This window comes from Vanacampus margaritifer, chromosome 15, assembly GCF_051991255.1.
Source record: "Vanacampus margaritifer isolate UIUO_Vmar chromosome 15, RoL_Vmar_1.0, whole genome shotgun sequence".
In the NCBI taxonomy this organism is placed as follows: Eukaryota; Metazoa; Chordata; class Actinopteri; order Syngnathiformes; family Syngnathidae; genus Vanacampus; species Vanacampus margaritifer.
The window spans coordinates 9,554,174-9,576,117 of record NC_135446.1 but is presented as its reverse complement, the minus strand read 5'-3'; the positions used below and the strand labels follow the sequence as shown (position 1 = coordinate 9,576,117).

The following is a 21,944-nucleotide window of genomic DNA, read 5'->3' as shown; positions in this document are numbered from 1 at the left end:
CAACTGTAGGTGGGATCAAATGAGTCTTAAAACATTCATTATTAGTTTCTCCTAGAAAATTCTCTTCTAAACTACGTGATTTTCCGTTTTCTTTGTCGTCTGTTCAACGTGAAGATGGAGTCATTTGTGTCTTTTAATGTTGCACCTTCCGCTGTGATCCACTAGAGGGCGGAGAACCGTGCACCCATTGTTCCAACGTCACGTTTTGGGAAGGGTCAAAGGTCATGAGAAGCCCCCCATTTCAACAGGCCAGCGCTGCCCTGCGACCTCTTCCGAACGAAAGGCGCAACAGAAGCCTCTCGCTGGTGTGTGTGTGTGTGCGCGCGTGTCAAAAATGTGTATGTGTGTGTGACATGGCTTCCTCGGCGAGCCGCCAATCATCTTCACACTTTGCCGCCTCTTCCTCCCCGGGCGCCAATCAGACGCCACGCGGCGCGCGGCCACGGGTGGCGCCAGACGCAGCGGAGGGCACGAGCCGACACGCGCTTCCCCTCCCCCTTCCTGTCAGCGAGCATCAGCCTGCCAACGAGCCCCCCCACCACATCACCCCCCACCCCCACCCCTCCGCCGCGTCGTGAGGACGACGCACGTATTCGTTCATAACCTCCGCCATTATTCATCGCCCCCTCCCCCCCTGCAGGGTCTCTCGCTGTCTCCACGCCACCTGCTAATTGAACTCCTTCCTGCTGCCTCGCGAGCTCGCTTGTGCCAAGCCCAGGTGATTATACGCCCCCAACCCCCCCTCCTCCCATTATCCATCAACCCCCCTTCGTTCCCCCTCCCCGCCACTGACAGACCGACAAATCCCTCCCGGTGCTCCTCTCCAACCCCCCACCCACCCCCCTCCTCCTCTCTCCATCTCCTTCCCCGCCAGCCATGATCCGTGGCGGGCTAATTCCCAGACGGTCCTCCTCTTCCTCTTGTCGTCCTCGCGGGCCTGGTGAGTAGCCTCATCTCCTCCTCTTCTCCTCTAATGCCTGTGTGTGCGCGCGTGTTGGACCGCCGCATGCCGCCTTCACGCTTTTTAGCCTTTTACGAGCCGCCTTCAAGCCCCCCTCCCCCCTCCTGCTGCGCCTGTGGGATGAGGGGGAGGCGGGGGAAGGAGGAGGTGTGGAGGGGGGGCGTTAATGTGAGAGTGGTTTCCTCCACCGTGACCTTCTGTCACGCTGACCGGATAATTAGTCCCGCCTCCAGGGTGCGCTCTTTCCCGCCTGCCACGGGTCAGAGGTCACAGGAAGTCAGCATGTTGGTGTTTTGTCCCCGGCAGGAAAGTAAACAAAAGGCGTGGGCGGCGGCCATGTCGGGCATGACGAGCGGCGTGTGCGTGGAGAGCGACCTGTCGTCCGTGTTGCAGCGAAGCTCGGCCTCCTCGCACCACCATCCCAATCACCACGGTTACGGAGGCCAGGGTCAGGTGAGTCCAGACCTCTTGAGCACTTGCAGCGGCGAAAATTAGGCAAGTTTGCGCGACGTTTCAAGGAAGTCACAGCAATTTCGGTTAAGTAAATCATATGAGTCACAATTAAGTTTCAAACAAGTCCCAAGTTACTGTGGTGGCATCAATTATAAGTTCAACAATGGCTCTAAACAATTACTCAATTATTAAAATAGTTGTCGATTAATTTGATAATCAATTACTTGTCGATTAATCGATTAATTATGACACCTCTAAACCAAGTCCCAAGTTACTGTGGTATCAATTTTAAGGTCAACAATGACTAAATGATTACTCGAGTATTAAAATAGTTGTCGATTAATTTAATCATCGATTACTAATCGATTAATCTCAGATGTGTCGCCCTTACCCCTGTGGTCGCAGGTGTCGACGTTGGCACCCATGCTGGACTACAGCAGCGAGATGGACCGCTACCGCTCGTCCATCGCCAGCTTCTACAAGACCAACGTGGACGTGGGCAATTTCCCGCAGTCGGCCAAGCTGGCGGCGCGTTTGGCGGCCGCCGCTCCAATCTTCCCTCCCGCCGCCACCAGATTGGGCGCCATGGCCACGGCGCCCTGGGGCTGCCACGACAACGTCAACCATCCGGCGGCCGTCTTCTGGGGCCGACCCAAACCCGGCGGCGCGCACCACCGCCACCACCCGGCGGCGCCCGCCGGTCACATGACCCCCTCGCACCCCCATGGGAGCGGCATGCACCAGGGCGGGGGGGCGGACGAGGGGGCGCGGACTGAAAAGCATTCTGCCGCCTCGCTTCCCGTCACCCAAACGGGACACCACCACCCCATGGCGCCCAGCAACGCCAACTTCCTTCCCGGGTACGGCGGAGGGAGCGACTGCGGCGCAGGCAAGCAAGGACACGCCCACCCGGACATGATGGGCCTATCAGAGGGGGGCAGCTGCAACGGGGGCGGGGTTCTGGGAAGCAGCTTCCTGGGGGGGCTGGGCTTACCCCCGGGGGTCATCGTCATGGCGATGGGCTCCACGGCGGGCGGGATCTCGGACGCCGGCAGCGCCTTCCAGATGACGGGCGGCCAGCGGGTGCCCACGGACTGCCAGCAGCACGCCGGCTCCTCGCCCTGCCCTTCCTCATCCTCGCCGTCATCATCAGGTGTGGCGGCGGGGGGTGTGGTCCTGTCGCCGCCTTCCTCATCCTCGTCTTCATCCTCATCTAAGAGGAAGCGCAAGCGCTGCGGCGTGTGCGGGCCGTGCCGGCGGCTCATCAACTGCGGCGTGTGCTCGTCCTGCCGCAACAGGAAGACGGGCCACCAGATCTGCAAGTTCAGGAAGTGCGAGGAGCTCAAGAAGAAGCCGGGGGGAGGAGGGGGAGGGGCGCTCGAGGTGAGGGGGCGATGATGTCATAAAACGCAAATGAGTTATTTCAAGTCAATCCGATGTGGATTCTTTAGGTTAAGATTCGATTAAAAAATTATTCAAATGCATGCAGCCATTTTGTCCGTTTTTGGTCCAACATGGCCTCCGTCCATGTAACGCAAAGCATTTTGATTTGGTTTATCAAATATTACTGAATTTTTAAACAATTTATTATTATATATTATTATTATTTTATTACTTATTTATGTTTTAAATATTAATAAACATTCATCCTTACTTCTTCCCATGAGAGTCTTTACAAACCGTAGCTAATTAGTCCACACACTCCGACAGGGTGCGCACGTGCTCGGGCATTAGGCTAATCTTTGTCAATTACACGCTAATTGGAGCCGCGCCGTGTGTGTGTGTGGTCAAAAAGTATTTCACACGTTTTTTTCCCCTCCTCCGTAGAGGCCGCCATCTGTCCCGACCGGCGAGGCCTTCCGGTGGTTCTTCTAGTCGCTGCCTGAGGCCCGAACAGGAAGCGGCGCTCGAATGCTGACACTGGACTGAGGACAGTCGCAAGCTGCTCGCCGTGGAGAATCCGTGCGTTGGCTACTTCTTTCTCAAAAATAAGACAAAGAGACTAATTATTTGGGGATTTCTTTTTCTAGGTTAGATTTTTCATATTTCAATTTCAGGCTCAGGAAAATATGCTGTAGTGGTGGTGGCTAATGTACTAATGTAGTTTTGCTAATGTTCATTCCCAAACTTCAGTCATGAAAAATCAATTAAATACAGTGGAACCTCGGAGTTTGAACGTCTCGGAACTCGAACAATTCGGACTTCAACCCAAAAATTTGAGTAAAAATGCCTCGGAGGTTTGAACTCATTTTCGGAGTTCAACACCCAAGCAAAGCAAGCTAAGACGAACATACCTTGAAAACGATGCCGAATGCTCACGTTGCGGTCGTTGAGACGATGCGCTGCTCATTTCCAGTCAGATCGTGAATACTCCCGGAGGTGCTCCATACTCGCGAGTGCATTTTGACTTTTCCACGACAACTTTCTTCGCCATGGGCCCAAAGGAAGACAACAGTGCCAGTGGCAGCAAAGAAAAACATACAGTGCTACCAACCACAGTGGAATTTATCGCGCAGTTGTAACTACCGTGACTTCTTCTGTAAATAATGGCACAACAACGCACACAAGGACCGCTTAGTAGTCTAACAATATGCCCAATGTAAAATACACAAGCACAGTACTGAACTAAAGCTAGCATTAACATAACATTTATCATCCACTGATGCCATCACAGTATTTTTTACTGTACTGTAAATGTAAAAAAACATGAATAGAAATGAAAATAGGAATTTTCTGTTTCTGGAGCTTGATAACGGATTAATTGCATTTACATGGGCTATGGGAAAAAATGTTTCGGAGGTTGAACAATTCGGACTTTGAACACTTTGCAGGAACAAATTATGTTCAAACGCCGAGGTACCACTTTAGTCAAATTCCGTTCTGAGAAAAAAAAAAAAAAAGTTAATCGGCAACTATTTTTAATGATTATTTTAATAATCAATTAATCTGCCGATTATTTTGTCAATTAGGGTTCGGGTTAAAAATCAGTTACATTTCCATCCCTTTATTGCAAAATAGGACATTTTTTTTAGTTAGACAATTGTTGGTTTCTAAATTATTTATCAAAAATAAATATTGATTAATTTGTTAATCAATTAGTTTAATCATTGCACTTTTGAGTAAAAGATGAAAATTCAAAATTTTTTGGGGGGGCTTAGATTCACGGATAAATAAATAAAATAACAAGTTCTAAGTTTCATTTTAAATGTGAAGAACCAGGCATTTTCTAATTGTGTGGTGTAGGATTAAAAAAGAAATAACTGAATAATCAGCCACTTTGTCATTTTTTTGATTCGTTGCCAATTGGAACGAACGAAAGTCACACGGACTTTGTCGGCCAGGAGATAAGCCGGCATCCAAAATATTTTCTGAGCACCCGCACCGGACCACACTTGTTCTGTTTCTTCAATGGTCCAGCAAGACTTGGTGCGAAAGGACTACAAATTTCCTCAGGAGGACTACAAGGACCACAAGCGTTGGTGGACAAGACAAAACGACAACAAGGAACGAGGAAGCGTCAGCAATGCCCGTCACGTGTGTGTGCACGTGTGATTGCATCATACGGCGTGTGCTCGTCATCTCCCATACTGGCGAGGCAGAATGCTGGTCGCCCTTGACAACAGAGCCCCTTGTTGCTAGGCAACTGCTAACAATGGCCCGGCACTCGTGCGCTGTGATGTGGGCGTGGTGGGGAAATGCTTCCACACAATGACGGACACGTTTGAAATCCCCTGAAAGTGTTTATTGTCATCAAGTGTGTGTTTGCGTGCGTGCGTGCGTCATCAACACACTCACTGCTACTCATTTTCACATTAAAAGCACTTATAAAAAAAAGGTTTGCAGTTATTTTTGAAGCCTTGGTGCGCCATCCAGTGGCCACAAATGGGCACGACGGCATCTGATGGAGTCAAGGGCACGTTGCCATGGCAACAGGGTGGAAATCAAAGAGTAGTTTGTATCATGTGATTGGAAGAAAGAGTGTTGCGACATCAGAGGGGGCATGACATGATGGAAGGGGAGGGCGGGGCGCTGAGTTCACCTCCCGCTGCCGACTCGACTTGGAAAAGGTCAGACAGGAAGTCAAGGGAAGAGGAGGGCGGGGAAAACTTGACCTCTTCCTCCTCGGTGCCTTCATCCTGAAGTTTGAGAGGCGGCGCCCGAATCAGGGGGGGAGGGGCGCTTCTTACCTGGAAAAAGTCCGCTCGCGCCGGATTTGGAAAGCTGTCGTCGTTAGCATCCACGCATGCCACGTCCGATATGTCCGAGAAGTTGGCGCGGTCCGAGAGCAGCGACGGGATATCGGGAAGGAGTGACACGTTGCCGGCGTCCTCGTCGCTGCTGTTGCTGTCCAGCGTGATGATGAGCGGCGCCCTGAAAGACAAACGCCGTCAATTCAAAGAAAACTCACCAGCAATCAAATTTTGCCATTCAACACGTCGGTCGAAACTGTGCAACTTGTAAAAAAATTTGGGAACGCGTTGCAGCCCTAAAATTCAAAGTTAATGATTATTTGCTAAAAGTTTGTCAGTTTGAACATTAATTGTCTTGTCTCGTAGTGTATTCAATTAATTACTGTAAACATAGGTTGAACATGATTGGCAAAATCTGTTTTTATTTACGTTAAACACAATGTCACAACTTCATTTGGAATTGGGTTTGTATTTTCTACTCTCCTACTACTTTTTAACTACTTTATTACTTTTTAGTAATTACTACTCTCCCACTACTTATCTACTTTATTAACTGCTTTTTAGTATCACCCTCTTGTGGCTATTTTATAATCAGTAACTAGAAATCAGAATAAAAAGTTTCCATTATTTTCATGCCATTTTTAAAGAAAAATGTTACATTGGAATATTTACGTCTTTGTTTAAATTTATCTGGCGTTTTTGTGGGGTAAAGTTTTTATTTATCAAAAGTACAAATGGGATCGGTACATGGTATTGGTTTCTACTCAAGAGTTTATTACTTGTCTGGAATTTTTTTTATAGACTGTTATAGTTTCTACTTTTTAGGGTTATTATTTTTTGTATTATGACAATTCTTCTTGTTTGACTCCGATTGTGAGGAAAATGTGTCTGTCACTGATTGGTTGTCATGGTAACCGTTGAAGGCTTTTTTTGTTTTGTTTACCTGCCGTGTTGCTGCGTCCTGCGATGGCGCTTAGGTGGGACGGTGCCCTCGTACACGATCTCTACGCTGGGACTGCGCTCGCGTTGAATCTCTTGCTTACTGTGGGACAGGAAGTGGGGGGGTTGTGAGGGGAAAAGGGTCAGTCCAGTGTATGCAAACACTGGACCCCTCCCTACATTTTGATGTACACAGTTGCAAAGAAAAAGGGCGGGAAGATCTCACCTGTCGCCGCCGGCGGCCATCTTGCATGTGTCGCTCTTTCTCTTGCTGCAGCCCCGCCCTCGCCGCCTGTTGCCGGGGTGGTTGAGCTCGTCCAGGTGTCGGCTCTTGTACTTCCTCTTCCCGCCGGGCTTCTCTCCGCCGGAGCGAGACGGCGAGCGAGGGGACGGCGGAGTTGGCGAGGAGGAGCAGACAGGGGAGCAGGAGGAGGAGGAGGAGGAGGAGAATGAGGAGGAGGAGGATGTGGAGGAAATCTCCCAGCCGCAGTCCGGCGGGCTGAGGGCGAGCGGCGAGCTGGACTCCAGGCTGGAGTGCGAAAAGGAGCGCATCATGGCGGGATAAATGGAACGGTTGGGATTAGCCAAAGTGCCGCGCTTCCTCTTACGCTCCCGTTTGCTCCTCTTCTTTTTCGTTTTTTTTTTGTCGGCAGGCGGCGGAGTGGGCGTGCAGATCGAGCTCAGCGAGCCCACCGCGGGGTCCTTCTCTTGGCAGGCGGCCGAGGTGGAGGGCGGGACGGCAGGGGAGGAGCGTTCAGAGTCGGACGACAGGTGCACGAGCTCTGGCGTGCGCTCGGCCATGGGCTTTTTGTATCCCACGATCATACACTCGCCCTCGTCCTCCTGCGGGACGGGGCTCGAGGGCGGAGACGTCAATGTGGCCGAATGGGAGGGGCCTGGTTTCTGGTCGCTGCGCCGCTCCTCCTCCTCCTCTTCATCCTCGGAGATGGCGATGACGGAGCTGGAAGCGGAGCCGCTGCTGTCGGCGGGCGGTGGATGGTAGGCAGCGTGCAGGTCGTACTCGTCCAGGCTGAGAGGCGAGCGGGCGAAGCAGAGCAACTCGTGGAGGAAGTGCTCCGTCTGCGCCAACAGGAAGGGCTGCAGCTCTTCCTCCATAGTTGCCGCGTCCTCCAGGCCGTGGTGAGCCATCCGCGCCGCGATGATGCGCTGCACGACGTCCACCAGTGAGCCGTTCGCGCCGTCCAGCACCGTCAGCTCGCGCCTCAGCCAAGGCCGCAGTCTGTTCAGCTGGCCGGGGTCCTGGCGGAAGCCGTCCACCGAGATGTCGCGCTGCGGGTCGGTGGCGCTGACGCCTGCCACTCCGCGCACGCGTATTCCGCCGCGATAGAGGGCGCGGCGAAAGGCCACCATCTCGCCCTCCCTCAGGCGCCGCACTGTCATGCCTTCTCGCTGCAGACGCAGCCTGGCGGTCAATCGGGCAACGAGCCGCGGCGACGCTCGAGCCGCAACGTTGGCGCCGAGATGCGACAGGCCTTCGAATATGACACCGCGCTCTGACAGGTCGGCTCCTCCCTGTTCGCCGTCCTCGTGGGAATGACGCGGGGCCAGAGGAAGTGGCGGGACGTCCAAATACCATTCCCACACCCCCTGCTCCTCCTCACTCCTCCCTGAGCCTCCTCGTTCCCTTCTCCGGCTCCTGGTGGTGGGTTCATTGGCATCAGCTACCCGGTGCCTCCTCAGCATGAGCCTCAACTGGTGGTCGCTTCTCGCCGCCGACGCCATGGCAGCCACCATGGCCATCGTGGCCGCCACGCTGCCGCTGGTAGGGGCGGGGCGCAGCGTGTACTCCTTAAAGTCGTCCTCGGCACGCACTGAGTGCAAGATGGAGGCAAAGGGCTGCTTGCAGAGCGGACACTCGGCCTTGTTGTGCGACCACTCCTGGATGCACCGGAAACAGAAGCGGTGCAGGCAGCGGTTTAAATAGGCCATGTTGTTGAAGCGGTCCAGGCAGATGGGACACTTTGAGTCGGGGGATGCCTCCTCTGACGTCAGAGCCCCTCGGGTCGACGGCGCGGGAGGTGATGGAGCAGCGGCCTGCGTGTTGGCGCTCGTCTTCTTCTTCCTGCGACTTCCTCGGCTACTGACCGCTTCCTCGGTCGGTCGGTCGCCGCCGTTGTTGTCACGGCGGCGAACTCGCAGCTTCATAGCCGTGGGGGCCATCACCTGCCAACACAAAAGATGCGACACAATGTCATTGTTTATGGGAAATGCAGAAAAACACAACGTGAATAAAAATGACATTTTATTCAAATGATTTTATTGGGGACAATAAATAAAAAAAGTATGAGCCAATGGGAACCGCTTATTCCTCACTAGGGTCGCTGGAGCCTATCCAAGCTGGCTATGGGCAGTAGGCAGGGTACAGCCAATCACAGGGCACACAAAGACGAACAACTATTCACACTCACAATCACACCTAGCGACAATTTAGAGGTTCAATTAACCTGACATGCATGTCTTTGGAATGTGAGAGGAAACCGAAGTACCCGGAGAAAACCCACACAGGCACGGCGAGAACATGCAAACTCCACCAAGGAAGGCCCGGACTCGATCTTGCGTCCTCTGCATTGGCAGGCGAACGTGCTAACCAGTCACCCACAGTGCCGCCAAAGTAAAACAAATAAATAAATGTGAAAATACCTCCCCAAAAAGAAAAAATAAATTAAAATATTAACGGAAACAAAAATATACATATATATGAAATAAAAATAAAATAAATACACACATAAAAATACGAGATTACTCTCTACTCTGCTTATTAGCCTGCTATTGTGACAGCACAATAGCAGCGTCTCGACCGTAATAAAAGAAAACTGTTTGATGTTCTTACTACATTTGATCGTGTTTGATGTTATGCTAGCATACTGAAGCAATTAGCTTCCGTACCAGGGCACGATCACTCTCGCGGCTAGAACCGGCACCTTTTCATGAGGCTCTCACTCCTTAGTCGACAGCCGAACTTGCGGTGTAACGCTCCTCGATTTCGCGTGATTTAAGGAAGATAAGGACGCCTGCACTCAGTCACCAAATTGTTGAATTTTTGTGGATTGTTGGCCGCTAAAGGAAAAGATGAACTACTGCTTCTTCTTGTGGACTCGTGCAACGTCATCAGTGGTGGACGGAAGTGGAAAACTCCGAGTGCCCGGATGTGGTCATGATGCAGCGCGTAGACATGACGACTTGAGCGGGTTGGCCAGTTGCTGTGATACGGCAACACGTCTGACATATTAGATGTGGTAGATCTGCTTATATAACGCAAGCAAATGCACCAGACATGTTAAATCTCCTGTGCACAAAGTTAATGTCTCAATCACATTATGTTTCTAGTGACGATTTATAATTATTTTGCAGTGTAAATTTGCTAAGGTAACCCATTTTCTGTATCTTTATGAAAGAGCTGGAACTGTATTTAATGTCAATTTCTGTTGCTAAAATACTGCCATATATATATATATATATATATATATATATATATATATATATATATATATATATATATATATATATATATATATATATATATATATGGCGGTGTGTGTGTGTGTGTGTGTGTGTGTGTGTGCGGTCAAAGTTAAAGCGTTAACTAATTAATTAATCACAAAAAATCATCACATTGATCATATATTAATGCAGATTAATCACACTTTTCATTTTAACCACAGATGATCCTTTACCTACAGCAGATCGCTTTGTTAAAGGTAGCACAGGTTGTGTTTGAGCAATAAACATAACTACGTGCATTCAAATAAAGCATTTAATAAATGTTTACGTATGACATTTAAAATATTTGTTCATGTCAAACTATTTGTAGTAATTAACTGCTTAGAAAAAAGGAGGATAAGTGTGTGCAGTGGATCAAGTAATGTTGAAGACGTCCTCATAACGTTAAATGTCAAAATAATTAACACATAACAGGTGCTCTTTATGTAACTCGACACTTAATCAACTTTTTTTGCTGATAAATTGTATAAACTAGTGTCTACAAATGCTGTCTACATGTCCTGGTCATTAAAAAGCGTGTTTGGTGCCATCTTCAGGTAACACACTGGGATAAACTCAATTTGGCTGTTTGTCCTCTCATTACACGAGACAATACATACTACGTCACTTGTTCCGTATGACGTAGTCTCCCCGCCACTCACAAGCTTATTCTCGTATACGCCTCCTGAAACGGCTTCTTTATTGTTGTTGTCAATCACAGCCTCGACCACGCCCAACCCTCTCCCCATTCGCAACCCAACAATCCTCCAGGCAACACCCGCTTTGAGCGCCGATTTCGAATCTTAGTGAGGGGTGGAGCAAGAGTCTGACTTCTTGTTGAGTTATCCTTTAAATTTGGCGGGCAAAACATGTTGATAAAAAGCCTTTTAAATAAAGTGATTAATCGTGATTAAACAAAATTCTAAGATGTGATTAATCTTTTTTTTTTTTTTTTATCATTTGAGAGAATGATATTCTCAGTTTTTCGTGCCAACTTATTCCCAAATATGCACAGTCCAGAAATACTGTATGCATTTTTGTAATGTTTCTATGAGTCTTTACAGCTACCAAAGCAACATTGTTGGTGTGATGACAAATATTGAAATATTAATACTAAATATATACAATAATAAATATTAAAAAATTGCATAATGTTGTTGTTGCATTAATTGACTGACTCCAAACCCTCTTGTGAGCAAAGACATGTTGGCATGTTGCCGCCTGTTGGACTTTCAGGGTCACATGACCATCACAAACTCACATCTGCCGACCTTGATGTTACACGTCGTCGCCATAGTGATGCCTCACGATGCCACAGCGACCTTGTGTTTGAAACTCTGTCGAGATGACTCACACAACTTTAGTTGCTATGGCGACCCAATCTTCCCAGTTCCCACACACACAGACATTTGATGATGATAAGGAAGCACATTGTTTCTGTTTCTTGCTTATTTTATTGATACATCCTCAAGCAGGGACATTAAACACATATCCCACAATGCATCAGTGCAAATAATTGAAAAGTCACATGACAAGTCATAGAAACATCTAGAAAAATAGAGTTATTGTACAAACATGGAGGTCACGTCACTTTTCACCCTCATGCAGGAACGTCGATTGGTCTCGTCCAAGCCTCTTTTCCGACCTCCCAGCATGCACCTGCTGGGCGCACGTGCGTCTCGCCAGGAGGCCAAAAGTGGACCTTCTTCAGGTCTCGAAGGTTTTGCCAATACCACCGCAGTGGCACACTCCTGTGGATGCTCACACTGCGCTCACAGCCAGTGAATAGGCGGCCATCATCTGCGCTCGCAGCTGCTGCTTGACGTGCACGCGCCCGTGTCGCTTCCTCTCGTCGCTGCGTGCGAAGCGCTTGCCGCACACGTCGCAAGAGAAGGGCTTCTCGCCTGTGTGCGTGCGCGTGTGCGTGGTCAGGTGGTCGCTGCGGCTGAAGCTCCTCGCGCACACGCCGCACTGGAAGGGCTTTTGACCTGTGTGGACACGCACGTGCCTATTGAGTTCGTCCGAGCGTGAGAAGCGGCGCTCGCAGCCCTCCACGGAGCACGGGAATGCCTTGGCCTTCACGCCGCTCTTGGCAAGAGCCCTGCGGCCTTTCCGCGACACTTTGGCGCCCGCTGGCACGCCACTAAGGTGCATGGTCGGGAAGGCGCCGTTCAGGAGGGATGACAAGAGGTCAGAGTCCAGAGTGGAGGGGGCAGCACAGTGGAGGTCCACCTCCATTTTGACGTGGTCTCCTTCAGTACTGACCCTCCAGTTCTTCAGCCAGTCCTCCGGCGCCACCACTTCCTGCTTGACCTCCACTGCTTTCGTCTCACCCTGGCCGCCGTCTTGGCTCAGCAGAGCTTCGACAAAGTCCGGAGCAGCAGGCGTTGCGAGGTAGTTGCCCTCGCAGCTGGAGCCGGACGACTCGCTCTTGACCGTGGCCAAGGGAGGGTAGGCGGTATCCCCCTGCTGCTCCATTTCGGTGCAGATTCCCACGATCTCCGTGATCATGTTGAGGATGGCGTCCGCTGTGCTGCTCAGGCCCACAGCCGCCGTTGCAGTCGGTTCAGGCAGGAAGCTGCCACTGAAGTCCAGGGAGGGCGAGAGCGAGTCTGAGTCGCTGAAGTCAGAGAAGAAATCTGAGTCGGAGGCGTCAGTTCCCGGCGAGACAACTGAAGGGGGACAGAAGAAGGTGGGGGCATTTGTTATTGTTGCATAACAGCATGATGACATCAGCAGCGAGAAGATGACGACGCTTCGACAACTCACCTGTTAGGTCGGCATCACTGACGTCGCAGCCGTTGGACTCCACGCTGTTCACCCAGGCGCTGCAAGCGTCCTCGAAGTCGGACAGGAAGCTGCAGTGGCGCTCGGCAAGCATGGCGGTCAAAAGAGAGGCGGGAATTCCCTCTGAGCGGTTTCCAGGCGTAATGGTGTGTCCGGGGTTTGCGTTGCTGTGCTCACTCGGTGCCGAGGATGCTGAGATCCTGTGCTCGCCGGTCCTTTTATACCCTCCGTCTCCGTGGCAACGATGGTGCCGCCTCATTGGTGGAGAGCGGCGCGAGGGATTCCCCCCACCGTGCGCGTCGAGAATGCCCAAACATGGCCGACTTCCTGCAGTGACGGCGGGCATCCCCGCGCCATAAAAGGAGCGGCGGGCTTTCCTCACTGCGGCAGTGCATCTGACACCCGCTGCAGATACATCCACTGAGTGTGTGTGCGGAGTTGCTTCCATGGCGACGCATGAAAATCTGCATGACGAGTGTAAACAACAACACTGCCTTTGCCAACTAACACAAACACACAACGTTCTGGTTTGCTGCAGAGGATGGCATGTGGTTTCCATGGCGACAGGAGCATATTCAGTGTTAAGATGAAAAATCAAACTCCAATGTGCTCAGTGTCACCTCCTAGTGGCAGGTATTTACATAGCAACCATCCGAGCTGGGGTGTTTTTTTCATGGGATCCATCCAGATCGGGCCTGCTTTAGACTGGTACGCTCCACCATATCAGCAAGGTCGCCTGACGCAGACAAACACGTGCATGCAACCTCCAACTCGCTCAAGGTCTCTCCACTATTTTAAAAGGCGAGCCACTCCGCTTTCGTCTTCATTTCCTCGCCATGGTGGTCTTTGTCTTCCCCATGATAGACTCGTCGCTTATTCCGGTGATCCTGTTCGTCGGCGCGCTTGCCATCCTGGTGGCGTTTGCACATCACTCCAGCGGGATGCCCGGCTTGCCCCGCCTGCCCGTGCTGGGCAGTCTGCCTTGGATGACGGGGACCAAACCACCATACCTGCTCTTCATGCAGTTGGGCCGAAAGTGAGACCAAGAACCTGTGGAGCAGCACAGCCTCCAGCGCTCACTCATAGTTGCGTGTGTGTGTGTGTGTGGCAGGTACGGGCCGTTGTTCGAGCTCTACCTGGGGCCGCATCGCACCGTGGTGGTCAACTCGCACGATCACGCCAGAGAAGTTCTGCTGCAGCGAGGGCGAGACTTCGCCGGACGCCCCAGCATGGTGGCGCCCCGTGAAGCCGTTGAGCACTTTGTTTTTGCGCCACATGTGAGCTGACGTTAATTTCGGCAGGTGACCACTGATCTGCTGACTCGAGGCGGGAAAGACATCGCCTTCTCCGACTACTCGCTGCTGTGGAAGCTGCACCGCCGCCTGGTGCACACTTCCTTTGCACTGTTTGGAGAAGGAAGCAGCCGCCTGCAGGAGATCGGTAGGTGGATGGAACCGAGGGTTCACAAACAAACAAGTGTCTGGGGCTGGAACGGATTAAGTCTATTTCCATTCATTTTAATGGGGAAAACACGTTTTGGAAGGAATAAAGTTCGTAATCTGAGGTTCCACGGGCCTCCCAGACAGCTTCCGGTGATGACATTTTGTCAGTTTTGTCCGAGGTGGACGGTCTGTGCGCGGAGCTGCTGTCCAGCGAGCGGCGCGGCTTCGACCCGTCACTGGCGGTGACCACGGCCGTCACCAACGTGGTGTGCACGTTGGTATTCGGCACCACCTACAGACGTGGAGACGGAGAGCTGCGAGAGGTGATGCGCTACAATGACGGCATTGTGCGGACCATCACCAGGGGAGGACTGGTTGACATCTTCTCATGGATGAAGGTACGAGCCTACCCATTGGTGTAGCGCTGTTACCTCACAAGATTTTGGTGCTTCTCAGGTGTTTCCCAACGCATCGCTGAGAGAGCTCAGGGCGTGCATCGCTGTGCGAGATCGTCTACTCACAAAAAAACTACACGAACACAAGGTGAAAGATGTCAGAAGAAGGCAGTAGGTTTCTATACGTGGCAAACTGGCATTGAGCAAAGTCTCGCCTGCAGGAGACGCTGAGCGAAGGTGACCCTCGAAATCTCCTGGATGCTTTACTGAAGGGTCAAGGTTCACCCGGGCCCGATGGGGCGGCCATCACAGACGACCACGTGCTAATGACGGCGGCGGAGGCCTTCGGTGCCGGCGTGGAGACTACGTCCACTACTTTGCTCTGGATCCTGGCCTACCTACTGCATCACCCTGAGGTACACAGCACGCTCACGCGCATTTTCACATTTGACGCCTGCAGCTCCGCGGCGCCTCCTGCAGGTCCAGGAGCGTGCGCAAAAGGAACTGGACGAGCAAGTGGGTGAACGAGCTGTGCGAGCAGCAGACCGCGTGAGGCTGCCGTATGTGGACAGCATCATCAACGAGGGGATGCGGATCCGGCCGGTGAGCCCGGTGCTGATCCCGCACACCGCCATGACCGACAGCAGGTACACCAAAACGAGAGCAGGCGCAGTGTGCATGTGCCAGCTAATGCGGCTTTCTCACTACAGCATTGGAGGTCACGCCATCCGCCGCGGGACTCGCGTGTTGGTCAACATGTGGGCCATCCATCACCACCCTGACCACTGGGACCAACCTGACCTGTTTAAGCCAGGTAAACCATCCCAACTTGCCAAAAATGTGATATTAAGGTGGACCTAAAAGTTGACACCGAAATTCTAGATCGCTTCCTTGATGACCAGGGTCGACGGATCACCCCCCCCTGCTTCCTGCCATTTGGGGCGGGGCCTCGCATATGTGTGGGAGAATCCCTGGCCAGAATGGAGCTCTTCCTATTCTTGTCCTCCATGCTCCAGCGAATGAGTTTTATGCTGCCGGATGGGGCTTCACCTCCCAACCTGCAGGGGCGTCTAGGTGTGGTTTTGCAGCCACTGCCTTATAAAGTCGCCGTCAGGCCAAGGGTAGGGTGGGAAGTTGGCACTCATGTTAACTGACCAGTTGCTATGAAAATGTCATATTTGATTAAAATGAGCAAGATCTCAAATGACATTATGCGCTTCAATAAACAATAGCGTTGTACACGTGATCCGTTTATTTAGCACAGCTCACACACAAAAACACATTTTCAAGATCATCAGAATAAAAATTGGCCTCGTTAGCGCCTCGTCACGACACAAACAGGAAGTAACGACGAGCAGAGAAAAACTGAACCTGTTGACACGTTAAAGTTGTAAACCAGATGCAAGTGATGTGACTTAGAAGCCATTAAAAAAACTCCCAAACACATCAGTTTTAATGGCTTTACAAGCTATTAGGTGCACCTTTTTAAACTCTCCCTATCATTATCTTTTTAAGGTGACAAACTTTATGCGCTACTTGTCATCAGCGCTGGGCTCCTAGGGAGTTAGCATCTGGCTAGCACTGTGTTGGCATACTTACAATCAAGTAGGGTGTTCTGACTAGAGTAAAAAGCGACAAAAGGAGAAAGAAGAGCGCTACAAACTTGGCTAGCTGTAGTAACAGTAATCCACCACAGAGGGCGTTCTGCAGCTGCAGTCCCTCAGCTAAAGAAGAAGAAAAGCACCACATCAAGCACACGAAGGAGGGGTGGAGCCTTATTTTCCACTCACCTGTCTGTCAAGTAATTGGTACAGGAAGTACCCATGTCCAAACAGTAAGAGTTCATGTTATATCAGGAAGTGTCCATGTCCAATAAGGAAGTGTACATGTCCAATCAGGAAGTGTACATTTCCAATTAGGAAGTGTACACATCCAATCAAGGCACGCACATGTCCAATGTACAATCTAGACGTATCTATGTCCAAACAGGAAGTGTACATTTCCAAACAGGAAGTGTACACATCCAATCAAGGCACGCACATGTCCAATGTACAATCTAGACGTATCTATGTCCAAACAGGAAGTGTACATTTCCAAACAGGAAGTGTACACGTCCAATCAGGGCACGCACATGTCCAATGTACAATTTAGACGTATCCATGTCCAAACAGGAAGTGTCCATGTCCACTCAGGGAGTGTATGTGTCCAATCAGGAGGTGTGCATGTCAAACAGTATGTGCTGACATTCCAACAGGAAGTGTCCGTGTCCAGTTAGGAAGTGTCCATGTCCAATCAGGAAGTGTCCATGACCAATCAGGAAGTGCACATGTCCAATCTAGAAAGTGTACATGTCAAACAGGATGTGTCTACATTCAAACAGGAAGTGCCCATGTGCAATCAGGAATTGTACATGTCCAGCTGGAAGTGTACATGTCCAACCACCCAAAATCGTATGTCCAATTAGGACACGTCCATGTCACAAAGGAAGTGTCCAATGGCAAAAAACATGTCGAATCAGGATGTATCCAAGTCCAATCAGGATATGTACAAGTCCAACTGGAAATACATATCCAATCACAATACATCTGTGTCAAATACGATGCCCCTATATCCAGTCAGTAAGTTGCCTTATCAATCAGGTGATGTTCACATCCAATCAGGAGGTGTCCATGTCAAACAGGATGTGTCTACTTCCAAAAAAGGGAGTGTCTACATCCGATCAGGAAGCAGATGAGAGGCCTGGCAGTGAGCCTATGAGAAATGAAGATGGATGGCTCGAGAGTTCCATCTTTTGGGATCTCAGGAAAGGCCTGTCTATCATCTGCCGTGAAAATCGGCTCTGTCCATCATGCCGTCTCCACGACAACCACGACTTCGCCCGCCTTCTCGGGGGCGTGGCATGGCGTGGCGGTGCATTTAGAGGGACAGTCCACGCTGTCGTGGAGATCAGAGTTCTTTCCCCCAGCACTGCTCTCTGGCTCGGCGTCTTCCTCTCGCGCCTCCTGGCCCTGTACACGGCAGCGGCACACTTCGATGCCCGAGTCGCCGGTCAATCTCCGGTGGCGGTACTGGCTCTCATCTGCGTCCACGTCATCTTCGTTCTCCTCGTCCTTTGGCTCTGCTTGAAAGACATCCACACAAGGCGAGAAGAGCGTCTGCTTGGGCGGGGCCTGACTGGGCCGAGATGGTAGGGGTGTGTCCAGGAGGAAAGAGGTGGAGGGAGGTGCGAGGGCGGAGGGGGCCGTGCACCCGCTGGACCCGGGCGATCCTGGCTTCTTGGGGGTGGACTCAGGGTGTACGAGTGGAGGTGGGGTGGGGTTCGCGGGTGGACTGCTGGATCTTGGCGAGCTGTTTTTTGTGGCGGCGAGGGCGGGCGTGGTTTCGGAACTAGGAGAGAGGGAAGTCTGCGGGGGCGTCTCCGTAGTAACATCAAAGGGGAGGGCTGCCAGCTCGCTAGGTGTGGAGGCGTGGCTTGTGTCTGTCTCATAGGTCAGGGGAGCAGAGGGGGAGGAGCTACATGGAGAGGAGGGGCAGCAGGAGTCACAGGAGCAGCTGGAGCTACAAGAAAGAAATATTGCAGGTTTGTTTTTTAACTTTAACTGTTTTTTGTCTTGTTCAGTTGCTTGGTCATGCAGTATGGTTGACCTGGATACCTATTTATGCCGGGACTATTGTGGGATATCTGTGGTTATCTGTCTTGTGATGTAAATGCAAACAAAAAAGAACAAAAAGGCAAAGGCAAAAGAAAAAGCAACAAGAACAACAACATGTGACAGCTGAAACATTACACAAGTATTGGACTTTATCATTAAATGGACAGGGAAGCCAGTGCTTTAACCTTTGAGGAAGAGTAGCAAATAGGCAGATGCAATAGTTGAGGCTGTACTGCGGCAGTTTGACACGTCGGCAAATCATTGCATGTGTCAGGAAGAAAGATCTTTGCTCCACAAGACAGAAAAGAAAACACAAACCTCCCTTCTAACAAATCAATTAAGCGAAAAATGTATAGGATGAAACTTATGCAGTCCCATGAGTCACATAATACTACAATAAAACAAAAATAACTACTACACTCACATTATAATTCCCAAATGTTTTACATTTGATCAATGTCACTATAAGAATGAATTATTTTTACTTTTTTAAATTTAATGACAAATTTTTACAAACTATTTTTAAACACGATTTTCTACAGTTTTTATTAGTTGCTCCTTGTTTTGCCCTGAGAAAATCAGCAAAAATACAAATGTTAATATATTTGTAACAGTGTGAATATGATTTAAATAAATTGTAAATAACTTCGGCCCCAATACCGAGTTTACTCTTCTCAGTTGTGATTCAGTATTATTTTTACACATTGAAACCTATTATTCAAGTAACTATTTAAAAAGGGTGCACCGATCGATTGGCCATCCCATTTATCGGCCCCGATTTCCCAAATTTGGGGGGGATCAGTGATCGGCCGATCCTTTACAAATAAACCGATCTTTCCCACCGATCTCAAGTCTAAATCTGAAAAAGTCAGCCACTGTCCTCTTCTGCTGAGATGATTAATAGGCTTTGATTTTTATTTGAGAAAAGTACTTCATCTGCAGTTAAAATAACTCGTTTGTATTTTTTCACAGATATAGTTGAATGTTTTCCAGTAAAACACGATTGGAACACTAAAGGTGTATGCTGCTTTTATTGAAAAAAATCGCGATCTGCAAAATTCAGGATCGGCAGGTCAGACTTTTTAGAAGATCGGGGATCAGTGGTCGGCCGGAAAATTGTGGTCGGTGCACTGCTAATTATTAACCATTTAAATGCAACACCTCTCATGCCATAATGTTCACATTGCTGCAGAAGTAATGAGTGATCATCATAAGTCAATAAATACACCCACAGCGTGTTGCTTTTTATCTATTGCTGTAGCTACAGTATATTTTCTGCAAATTCCATCACTGCCAATGCTGTTGATCGCTTGTTTCTGAAGCCATGCTGGTGGTCATTTAATAAACTTTGTTTCTATGTGACGGCACAGACAACATGTGTGCGGCCATGTGACGTTTGATCGGTCGAATGGAGTCCAACGTCACGGATACGCACCTGTTGTCCGAGCTTAGCGAGGAGGGGCCGTCGCTGAGCGGGCGGTGCAGCAGCGGGTCGTGCTGCATGAGCAGGTGGGGGTCGGCGGTGCGGGGGGGCTGCAGGTATCGCGGCGCTGTGAAAACGGAGCTGTAGGGAGGTGGAGGCGTGGAGGGCTGCGCCGCCACCTCCTCATACGACGGCAGTTTGAGCGACGCCAGGAAACCTGCACACACATGACACATGTCAACATCCGACGTGGACAAGACACACGAGATGTGGTCGACTTACTCAGGTCCAGCATGGAGGACGGGTAGGAGGCGGTGCCCTGGTAGGCCAGCAGGCTGATCTCTCGTTGGCGTCGCTGCTGCTGCTGTGCTCGCACTTTGGCGCGCCGGTGGCGGTACGCGCAACAGCAGCTGAACATGATGAGGGCCGTCCACAGCAGCCAGAACCCTGCGTCCATTTGGCATCATCATAAAAAGACTGGTGACTACCACGGCCGCATTGGGAATCATTCACTTTTATTTCCAACTCTGAAATAACTATGAAGAGATTTTTGTAGAACAGACCTAGAAAGTTTCTAAAATGTCCACTGAAAATCCCTTTCTAGTGATAGATACTATATGTCATGCAGTGCATCATGGGATGGATATATTGATTTTCTAATGACTGGCATTGTTCACTACTTTTCAAGCTTAATTGTGAGCTAAAAGTGAAAGTCTGCCCCCCCAAAAGTTTTTCTTTACAATATGTTCTATGTACCCCACTAGTCTAAACACAGAATTATGAATAATATTGCATTTAAAGAATGCAAATTAAGAAGCAAAATGCACCCATTTGTATCCATCTGAGCGGCCATTTTTCCACTTGCTGTTGAGTGATAATGACATTAAAGTTAATCAGGGCTCAGGTTGCAAATGTCAAGCTAGAACATACATAAAACATATTGTAAATAATATTTTTGGGTTGACCTTCCCTCTAAGGGCACTATAATACTATTTCGAACACATTCGAGCAAAACAAACTTACTCTATAGGCTACTAAATATATGCAAGGAAGTGATTCCTAACAACTCACACCACAGTTCGTAGTAGTACGTGCAGCAGCCCGTTTCGCTGCAGCAGTGCCCCGTCTCACACAGGTAGCCGCCATTAGCGTTGGCGCCGGGGCAGTAGCGCGGTCTCCCCAGCAGGGGCAGGCTGCCACCGGAGTGGTACTCCATCGCACCCCTGCTCCACCCACTTCCCTAGTCCCACGCCACCGTTAACTACTCGTGCTAACCACCTGCTAGCCACTGAACATGTAGAATGAGCCTTGTGGTGTCATTATTATTACTACAAGTAAATTCTACTCCTTTGATCTCAGCGCTTAGCTAGCATTTAGCCGCTAACTGCCTTGAATTGTCAGCGTTTTAACACAGAGGTCAAAAGCTACCCTAACAGGCAAAATTCTTCAAGGACCATGCACGGGGACACGACGACTGGAGGAGACAAGATGGCGGCTGAGTGGCAAACCCACCTGCAGAGAAACAAGACATAAGTATTTGCTTCCTAGTTTAGTTATCATACTTTGTTTTTACAGTAGTGTTTGTGACATTGTTTGTGGTGTGACACATTATTTTCTAAAGTAACATATGTGCATTGGCTCAATAAAATGAAGAAATATTGAGAGTAAAGTTGTGTATTTTTCTCCCTCAAGCTCTTTTGTAGCTATTTTAGTAACATACAGTTAATTTTGCCTCTGGCAGTCACGTGTGCGTTGGCTGCAGTTGCCATGACAACTGAAGGCGCACTGACTCGCCAGCGCCCCCTGACTTTCCAAGATGTCATGACAAGAGGCAGCTAGCATGTTTATCGCGTTCACACTCGACTTAGCCAAGATATGATGGCGTGTGGTCCATAAACGCCACATCCACACAAACACACGTTCTGTCCACACACAAGAAAAACACGACGCATACCGCTCCATCCGTCCTCGCTGTGGGCTTCTGGTTCGGCGTGTCTATACCGCCGGGGCCTCCTCACTCTGCCTGGAGCCTTCCCCGCCTCCTCGGTGAGACCCTCCGCCAGCCCAGCCGCCATCAGCACCCGTCGCGCGTCGAGCTCGCCGCACTGCGCCGACTACGTCCGGTGCACTTTCGAAACAAAAGCTTCCTCCTCGGAACGTGTGAACGCGATGGGACGAGGGGCACAAAGACTTGACTCTC

The 21,944-nt window shown here is 50.1% G+C and overlaps 5 protein-coding genes across 8 annotated transcripts; 2 read left to right on the top strand and 3 right to left on the bottom strand.

The window, feature by feature from the left end:
- The first annotated feature begins 563 nt into the window (after positions 1-563).
- LOC144034940 (uncharacterized) lies at positions 564-5,241 on the top strand. Its single transcript, XM_077544140.1, has 4 exons — positions 564-718; positions 1,268-1,414; positions 1,820-2,797; positions 3,242-5,241. Exons 2-4 carry the CDS (start codon positions 1,298-1,300, stop codon positions 3,287-3,289), a joined length of 1,143 nt encoding a protein of 380 aa, XP_077400266.1. The 5' UTR covers positions 564-718; positions 1,268-1,297; the 3' UTR covers positions 3,290-5,241.
- On the bottom strand, positions 5,142-9,669 carry LOC144034932 (uncharacterized). 3 transcript variants are annotated; one of them, XM_077544127.1, is made up of 4 exons: positions 9,451-9,669; positions 6,770-8,727; positions 6,548-6,646; positions 5,142-5,785 (listed from the first exon to the last, which is right to left on the bottom strand). In XM_077544127.1, exons 2-4 carry the CDS (start codon positions 8,722-8,724, stop codon positions 5,404-5,406), a joined length of 2,436 nt encoding a protein of 811 aa, XP_077400253.1. In that variant the 5' UTR covers positions 8,725-8,727; positions 9,451-9,669; the 3' UTR covers positions 5,142-5,403. The 3 variants fall into 3 exon arrangements, with proteins under 3 accessions (XP_077400253.1, XP_077400254.1, XP_077400255.1); XM_077544128.1 differs by having other exon boundaries at positions 9,486-9,669; XM_077544129.1 differs by lacking the exon at positions 9,451-9,669 and adding an exon at positions 9,009-9,393.
- A 1,838-nt stretch (positions 9,670-11,507) lies between these two features.
- LOC144034938 (uncharacterized) lies at positions 11,508-13,198 on the bottom strand. The gene is made up of 2 exons (XM_077544138.1): positions 12,814-13,198; positions 11,508-12,716 (listed from the first exon to the last, which is right to left on the bottom strand). The coding sequence occupies exons 1-2, from the start codon at positions 13,175-13,177 to the stop codon at positions 11,806-11,808; spliced, it is 1,275 nt and encodes a 424-aa protein (XP_077400264.1). The 5' UTR covers positions 13,178-13,198; the 3' UTR covers positions 11,508-11,805.
- Positions 12,080-15,907, top strand: cyp17a2 (cytochrome P450, family 17, subfamily A, polypeptide 2). Of its 2 annotated transcripts, none has more exons than XM_077544133.1 (9): positions 12,080-13,867; positions 13,943-14,063; positions 14,133-14,271; positions 14,442-14,671; positions 14,730-14,816; positions 14,890-15,084; positions 15,149-15,315; positions 15,379-15,482; positions 15,571-15,907. In XM_077544133.1, exons 1-9 carry the CDS (start codon positions 13,668-13,670, stop codon positions 15,768-15,770), a joined length of 1,443 nt encoding a protein of 480 aa, XP_077400259.1. In that variant the 5' UTR covers positions 12,080-13,667; the 3' UTR covers positions 15,771-15,907. The 2 variants fall into 2 exon arrangements, with proteins under 2 accessions (XP_077400259.1, XP_077400258.1); XM_077544132.1 differs by having other exon boundaries at positions 15,551-15,907.
- On the bottom strand, positions 15,898-21,864 carry LOC144034939 (uncharacterized). The gene is made up of 5 exons (XM_077544139.1): positions 21,699-21,864; positions 20,816-21,256; positions 20,027-20,191; positions 19,757-19,961; positions 15,898-18,226 (listed from the first exon to the last, which is right to left on the bottom strand). Exons 2-5 carry the CDS (start codon positions 20,958-20,960, stop codon positions 17,515-17,517), a joined length of 1,227 nt encoding a protein of 408 aa, XP_077400265.1. The 5' UTR covers positions 20,961-21,256; positions 21,699-21,864; the 3' UTR covers positions 15,898-17,514.
- Positions 21,865-21,944: the final 80 nt, after the last annotated feature.

What these genes read in the sequence shown, in the direction of transcription:
- LOC144034940 (XM_077544140.1), top strand. Translation starts at nt 1,298, where the DNA reads ATGTCGGGCATGACGAGCGGCGTGTGCGTGGAGAGCGACCTGTCGTCC. An exon ending in GTTACGGAGGCCAGGGTCAG is followed by an intron (nt 1,415 to 1,819) that starts GTGAGTCCAGAC and finishes CTGTGGTCGCAG; the next exon opens with GTGTCGACGTTGGCACCCAT. An exon ending in GAGGGGGAGGGGCGCTCGAG is followed by an intron (nt 2,798 to 3,241) that starts GTGAGGGGGCGA and finishes CCTCCTCCGTAG; the next exon opens with AGGCCGCCATCTGTCCCGAC.
- LOC144034932 (XM_077544127.1), bottom strand. Translation starts at nt 8,724, where the DNA reads ATGGCCCCCACGGCTATGAAGCTGCGAGTTCGCCGCCGTGACAACAAC. An exon ending in ATGGCCGCCGGCGGCGACAG is followed by an intron (nt 6,647 to 6,769) that starts GTGAGATCTTCC and finishes CCTGTCCCACAG; the next exon opens with TAAGCAAGAGATTCAACGCG. An exon ending in AGGACGCAGCAACACGGCAG is followed by an intron (nt 5,786 to 6,547) that starts GTAAACAAAACA and finishes TTTGTCTTTCAG; the next exon opens with GGCGCCGCTCATCATCACGC.
- LOC144034938 (XM_077544138.1), bottom strand. Translation starts at nt 13,177, where the DNA reads ATGCCCGCCGTCACTGCAGGAAGTCGGCCATGTTTGGGCATTCTCGAC. An exon ending in CAGTGATGCCGACCTAACAG is followed by an intron (nt 12,717 to 12,813) that starts GTGAGTTGTCGA and finishes GTCCCCCTTCAG; the next exon opens with TTGTCTCGCCGGGAACTGAC.
- cyp17a2 (XM_077544132.1), top strand. Translation starts at nt 13,668, where the DNA reads ATGGTGGTCTTTGTCTTCCCCATGATAGACTCGTCGCTTATTCCGGTG. An exon ending in ACATCTTCTCATGGATGAAG is followed by an intron (nt 14,672 to 14,729) that starts GTACGAGCCTAC and finishes GGTGCTTCTCAG; the next exon opens with GTGTTTCCCAACGCATCGCT. An exon ending in ACCGCCATGACCGACAGCAG is followed by an intron (nt 15,316 to 15,378) that starts GTACACCAAAAC and finishes TTCTCACTACAG; the next exon opens with CATTGGAGGTCACGCCATCC.
- LOC144034939 (XM_077544139.1), bottom strand. Translation starts at nt 20,960, where the DNA reads ATGGAGTACCACTCCGGTGGCAGCCTGCCCCTGCTGGGGAGACCGCGC. An exon ending in GTACTACTACGAACTGTGGT is followed by an intron (nt 20,192 to 20,815) that starts GTGAGTTGTTAG and finishes AAATGGACGCAG; the next exon opens with GGTTCTGGCTGCTGTGGACG. An exon ending in GTCCTCCATGCTGGACCTGA is followed by an intron (nt 19,962 to 20,026) that starts GTAAGTCGACCA and finishes ATGTGTGTGCAG; the next exon opens with GTTTCCTGGCGTCGCTCAAA.